The sequence below is a fragment of the Mandrillus leucophaeus genome, unplaced genomic scaffold (genome assembly GCF_000951045.1).
Source record: "Mandrillus leucophaeus isolate KB7577 unplaced genomic scaffold, Mleu.le_1.0 Scaffold518, whole genome shotgun sequence".
NCBI lineage: Eukaryota > Metazoa > Chordata > Mammalia > Primates > Cercopithecidae > Mandrillus > Mandrillus leucophaeus.
In genome coordinates, this window is record NW_012105564.1 from 1,359,291 (window position 1) to 1,365,766 (window position 6,476).

The 6,476-nt window shown below is 45.2% G+C and overlaps 2 protein-coding genes across 2 annotated transcripts in view; one reads left to right on the plus strand and one right to left on the minus strand.

Moving 5' to 3' along the window:
• The window catches only part of RPS27A (ribosomal protein S27a), a 12,615-nt gene extending 9,582 nt beyond the window's left edge, over nucleotides 1–3,033 (minus strand). The window contains exons 1-6 of the mRNA XM_011996514.1: nucleotides 2,734–3,033; nucleotides 2,570–2,634; nucleotides 2,037–2,091; nucleotides 1,286–1,371; nucleotides 556–687; nucleotides 50–93 (exon numbers count right to left, since the gene is read on the minus strand). Coding sequence (XP_011851904.1) covers nucleotides 50–93; nucleotides 556–687; nucleotides 1,286–1,371; nucleotides 2,037–2,091; nucleotides 2,570–2,617 — 365 coding nt within the window. The 5' untranslated portion in view covers nucleotides 2,618–2,634; nucleotides 2,734–3,033. The remainder of the gene's footprint in view (nucleotides 1–49; nucleotides 94–555; nucleotides 688–1,285; nucleotides 1,372–2,036; nucleotides 2,092–2,569; nucleotides 2,635–2,733) is intronic.
• Nucleotides 3,034–3,093: 60 nt separating this feature from the next.
• CLHC1 (clathrin heavy chain linker domain containing 1) overlaps nucleotides 3,094–6,476 on the plus strand; it is a 69,630-nt gene continuing 66,247 nt past the window's right edge. Inside the window, exon 1 of the mRNA XM_011996532.1 lies at nucleotides 3,094–3,211. The gene's annotated coding sequence lies outside the window, so the exon portion shown is untranslated. The remainder of the gene's footprint in view (nucleotides 3,212–6,476) is intronic.

Here is a 6,476-nt window from a genome sequence, read left to right on the forward strand (position 1 = left end):
TCTGTCAAAGTGGCTTGCCATAAACACCCCAGCACCACATTCATCAGATGGGCACTCTCGACGAAGGCGACTAATTTTGCCATTCTCATCCACCTGAAAAGTACAAACCTGCTGTAAGATAATTTTACAACACATTCTGAAGTCTAATTTAAGTGACTCAAAATATTTAAGCTTTTACTATGTAATACTGGTAGTTTTCGTGCTTACAAACCAAAGCACCCTAAATTCTCACCAGTTATTATTACTACAATGAAAATATTCAGAAGTCTTGGGACTTCTGAACACTAAAGGCCAGCTTTGCAAGTCGTAGACAAAGGTAAGACCTGAACCCAGACCCGACTTTAAACTCAGAACCCTATTACGTAAGTGATTTCAAAAACCAAACAGGAAAAACCCCAGGAAGTCTGAATTTCTCATTTCCAGAATACCTCATTTAAACCAAAGTGGGGTAATACTAGATACTTAAGTCCAAGAAAATACTGACAAGTTACTATAAAGTTTTCCAAATAAGCCAAGACTTTGCTGATATTCTGCCCATCACTTTAACTGGCTCACCTTATAATATTTCAGGACAGCCAGCTTAACCTTCTTTCTCTTGTGCTTATTCTTCTTGGGAGTGGTGTAAGACTTCTTCTTCCTTTTCTTAGCACCACCACGAAGTCTCAACACAAGATGAAGAGTAGACTCCTGTTAATGGAAGAATGACGTAAGCTTTCATGATTCCACTAAGAATGGGCACACCCAACATTATGCATCTCTTAATTAAAAACAGTAGCAGTACACAGTAACATTTATGAGGTAATCTTGCTGCCCCCATCCCAATAAAGTATCTGATTCTTAACAGTTTATAGGGAGATTAAAGAATGCATTACATTACACCATGGGATGCAACTTGCAAAATTCATAATGGGAAAAACTACAGTAGCGCTTCTCAAGTATCAGTATAGGAGTTACCTAAAATCTACTGCTAATCTAATGCCATTCTCCCCTTTTGCGTGTCAAAATGTCCAAAATACACCACATGGAGTGGCTCACGTCTGTAATCCCAGCGCTGGGAGGCCACGGTGGGAAGATCACTTGAGCCCAGAAGTTTGAGACCAGCCTGGGCATGGTGGTGTGTGCCTATAGGTCCAACTACAGAAGGTTAAGGTGAGAGGACCACCTGAGTCTGAGAGATAGAGGCTGCAGTGACTGTGCCAAAGTCAGAGCCTGTCTCAAAAAAAGTAAAATAAAAAATTTCCAAAATAACATTTTTTTTAAGAGGCTGCTCTTCCCCTAGACAGACCTTTTGAATATTGTAGTCAGACAAAGTACGTCCATCTTCCAGTTGCTTGCCAGCAAAGATCAGTCTTTGCTGATCAGGAGGAATTCCTAATAAGAAAAAAACAAGAAGTTACAGCACACGAAGCCTGTGATGTGCTCCAGATTTATAAGGTTAACACCCCTTAATCACATACATGGTACTAACAGCTGACCATAAGCCCTTACTAGAGGTTAGGCATGGTTCTAAATCTTTACACATCACGTTTTACTGCATTTAAGGCTCACGCCTGTAATGCCAACACTTTGGGAGGCCGAGGTGGGGGGATCACTTGAGGTCAGGAGTTCCAGACCAGCCTGGCCAACATGGTGAAACGCAGTCTCTACTAAAAATACAATAAATTGGCCGGGCGTGGTGCTGCACGCCTGTAATCCCCACTACTAGGGAAGTTGAAGCACAAGAATCACTTGAACCCGGGAGGTGGAGGCTGCAGTGAGCTGGGACGAGCCAATACACTCCAGCCTGGGCGACAGAGGAGACTCCCATCTCACACAAAATAAGTAAGTGTCCAAATTCACACAAGTGAAATACACCTTAAGGATTCCAATCTAGGGACTGTGCTCCCCGATCACAAACATTTATTGTGTTATTTGCCAAGTATTTTGCTTTGTCAATCTGCCCTTCCCCCCCTCACCATAAGCAGATATGTCTAGCACCTACAAGTAGGCTGAAGTCTCCACAGATTAAGTTTTCTTAACTACAAAATATTACTTGCCTTCCTTATCCTGGATCTTGGCCTTTACATTTTCTATCGTATCCGAGGGTTCAACCTATGAATGTTAAAATGAAAGTATGTTGCTTACACATTACGGAACTACAGCAGAACTCATTTAGTTTGACAATTACCACTGAACCGAACCGGCGACAGGGATGAAACCTACTCAAGAGACCTATTACCCACCCAGTGGGCAACCTCCCAAGTCGGCTACCGGAAAGCACCTTCATCTCCCCAGCCCAGGGCGGGCGGCCGCCACAGGGCCACACGTGCTCGCGCCCGGCGGGGGGAGTTACCCGGCGCAGCTCCTCCGTTTTAACTAGCTGGCACCCCTCGAGAGGTGAGAGGCCCGCCTTTGGCCACCGAAAATCACCTTGAGGCCGTTGCTCAGCAAAAGATACTCATTTCAAAGCTTAAGTTTTAGAACCCAAATTCGGAATCATTGTCTAAGTCATGGAAAGCAGCGCTGGTCCTAAAATCCACCTCAGGACCTTATTCGGACCTTGGCTTCCTCATGACCACCTGGCCCGTACCTCGAGAGTGATGGTCTTCCCCGTAAGGGTTTTCACGAAAATCTGCATTTTTGTGGCGGCTCCACCTGAGGTTGGGGAAAAGGAAGAGATGGGTTAGGTCAGGGATCACAACAGAAGGCGGCATAGGGCGCTAGCCCCAGAGCAGCCGAAGAGCAGACACTCACCGCAGATGGCGGATCGAAAAGGAAGAACGCCGCGCAGGCCCACGGGGTTTCCCGGCGCCCCAGCCGAAAGACCCACCCCTTAGGCGACCACACCAAATGCCTGACTGCCATCCCAGCGACAATCCAACCCGGTGCTAGACCAGGACGTGAAACTCGTTTCTCCTCTCCCTAACCGGGGCTTATTTCTCACTTTAGCCTTCGGAATGCTTTCGAAATGGTAGGTTTAAGCAACGTAAAAAATGTTTTAAAAAGGTTTTTCCCGTGCAGTCAACGTGGCTAAGAGAATTTTTAAAAGGAGGTGGGTCGAAGGGGGCCTCATTGGGGAAGAGGTAGGAAATGGAAGTGTATTCTGGGAATTGTAGTTCTCCACTGCTTGCTTCTACCTTGGACTACTTGTCCCAAGATGCAGTTCCGCCTCCCAGATTCCCTAGTTACTATCTCTAAGCACTAAAGTCGGTGTTTGGAGAAAGGGACTCAGGTGAGGACTGGAGGGAGGATGAAGCGGAATAATGGTTTCCGGAGCGTGGAAACGGGCCGGAAGTGACTAGGAAGAAAGGTTAAGGGGCGGGCCGACAGTGCGGGGCACGAAAGGTGTCCACCCACTTGCAGAAGCGGTGAGGGGCAGAGAAACAGCGATCTACCAGCCGCTCCCTGGGCCTCCAAGGGAAGGGAATCTGCATGGCCTGCTCCAGGCAAACTGAAAAATAGGTGAAATCTTCGGAAGTGGGGGTTCAGCCCTTTCTCGCCTGTAGCCCCTCCCTGCTTTCAACCGCCAAGTCTCTCCCAGCCTAGGGAAGAAGAGTCTGAGTATTGTGTGTCACTCCTTAGTGTGACAAGCTTTAATATGTTTAAAAATCTCAGGAGTTTTCAAATTTTAAAGTGAAGCCGTACGGAAAAGAAACCTGCAGAATGGTTATTTAGTTGTAGAATTTCCAAATTTGGGCTTTGGGAGTCTTGGATCTGAGAGGAAGTTTTGGGGATATGTATCTGGTGCCCTTCCGGCAAGGAGGCCAATTAGAAGCAAGTTCCCCCTGTCCTTTCTCCACTCCACAAACCACAGAGTCCTTTCTAAGGAACCTTCTTAATGTCTTCTGTATTTATTTCTTCATCCTCTACCGCCTGCGACCCCATCCCCAAATTCAGACTTTCATTTTCTCTTGTAGGGGTTCCGTATGTAACTCTTTATCTCTCTCCAGTCTTTTCTCCTTTCTAACCCCCCTTCACTATTGCCTCCAAAATATTCATTCTGAAAGGTAAATGTGTGTTATTATTCTACTTAAAATACCTCACCTTCAGGATACAATTAAAATCTCTTAGAATGACATGCAGCCTCTGCCTTCCTTACAACCCAATCTGCTAAACCCATTACTCTACATTTTAGTAAATGAAGCTAATTTAATTTCCTGACTTATGCTCTCCCGTGTTTTGGCATTTCTGAAGATTCCGATAATTTCTTCTTCCTGGAACGTTTTTCCTTTTTCCTTTTTTTTTTTTTTTTTTTTTTTCTTTTTTTTTTAGACAGGGTCTTAATCTGTCGCCCAGGCTGGAGTGCAGTGGCGCGATCTTGGCTCACTGCAACCTCTACCTCCCAGGTTCAAGCAATTCTCCTGCCTCAGCCTCCTGAGTGGCTGGGACTATAGACACGTATCAACCACCATACCCGGCTACTTTTTGTATTTTTAGTAGAGATGGGGTTTCACCATGTTGGCCAGGCTGTTCTCTAACTCCTGACCTCAAATGATTCACCCACCTCGGCCTCCCAAAGTGCTGGGATTACAGGCGTGAGCCACCACGCCCTGCCTTCTGGAACATTTTTCATACCATAGTCGGCCAACTAGTCTCTACAACAAAATTTCCCAGAGTTGCTTGTACACATTGTCTCTAATCTTTCCCTTCTGTTGTCTGAACCCACTCCTGTCAGGCTTTTGTCCCCACCATTCTGATGGGATAGCTCTTGTAATGGTCACTAATGACCTCCATGTTGCTAAATTCAATGGTCATTTCATCTTATTTGATCTGTCAGCAGTATTTGACACAGTTGCTCATTCCATCTCTTTTTGAAACCCTTTCTTTACCTGACTTCCCCTCTCTGTGTTTTTCTGCCACCCTGGAGGCTCTTTTCCAGGCTCATTTGCTGCTTCCTTTTGATCTGCCAGACCTCCAACCATGGAGTATCCCCAAGACCCAGTCTTTGGACCTCTGCTTTGTCTGCATTTTCTTGGTTATCTCATTTTGTTTAATAACTTTTAAAGTCATCATATGCAAATGACTCATAAACTTATCTGTCACTCAGACCACTTACCTCAACTTCATATTCACATACCCAGCTATGTACTCAACATCTCTAATGGACAGGCCCCAAACGGTTAATTTCATGAAATTGCTCTTCCCATCTTTATATATAGCAATTCCCATTTCTCCAGTCACTAAGGCCAAAAACTTTATGGTCATCCTTGACTGCTCTTTTATATCCCACATCTTACCTACCTTGGCTGATCTTGGCCTTATTTTCAAAATATATGCAGAACACTTCCCACTACCTCCATTGTTACCAACCTGATTCAAGCTACCATCATCTTTTGCCTTGATTATTGATTGCAGTAGCCTCCTAACAGTATTTCCAGCTTTGACCCTTGCGTGCTATAATCTGTTTTCCACAGAACAACAAGAACAAAATTTTTCTTTATTTTTTTTTTTGAGACAGAGTTTCACTCTTGCTGCCCAGGGTAGAGTGCAATGGCACAATCTTGGCTCACCGCAACCTCCGATTCCCAGGTTCAAGTGATTCTCCTGCTTCAGCCTCCCCAGTAACTGGGATTACAGGCATGCACCACCATGCCCAGCTAATGGTGTATTTTTAGTAGAGACAGGGTTTCTCCATGTTGGTCAGGCTGGTCTCAAACTCCTGAACTTAGGTGATCTGCCCGCCTCGGCCTCCCAAAGTGCTGGGATTATAGGAATGAGCCACCATGCCTGGCCAAGAACAATTATTTAACATGTTAAGTCAGCTGTCACTCTTCCGCACACAGGCCTCTAAAGGCTTCGCATCTCACTCAGAGGAAAGCCTAAATTCCTACAACTGAGGCTGTTGCTCCAGCGCTGGAACAAGTAGAGGCCACAGTCCAGTGTTGATCCTCTTGCCAAGTCTGCCCAGAGAAGAGACCTCTTTTTCTAAACCGCACAAAGATACCCCCTGGGCTGATAGTAGTTCTGCCCTCAAGACCCTACATCCTACATAATCTGGCAGTTACCTCTCTGACCTCATCTCTTCTCTCCTTTTCTCATTTTCTTCTAGCCCCATGGGCTCTCTTGCTGTTCCTCAAATGTTCTGTCCCACCCTGAGGCCTTTGGACTGGCTACTGTCTTTGCCTCAACCACTCATCTCCCAGGAATCTACATGACCTGCTGTTTTCAGATTTCTGAAATGTCACCTTATCAGTGAGGTCTTTTGTCTGTCATGACTTACTGCCCTTATAGAAAATAGCATCCTGCCACCTTCCTTACTCTCTATGCCCCATACCTTGTTTTATTTTTCTTCATACAACTTAACCCCCATCTGCCGTACTATCTATCTATCTATCTATCTATCTATCTATCTATCTATAATTTTTTTTTTTTTTTTTTTTTTTTGAGACGGAGTCTTCGTCTGTCACCCAGGCTGTATTACAGTGGTATAAGTTCAGCCCACTGCAACCTCCGCCTCCCTGGTTCAAACGATTCTCATACCTCAGCCACCTAAGTTG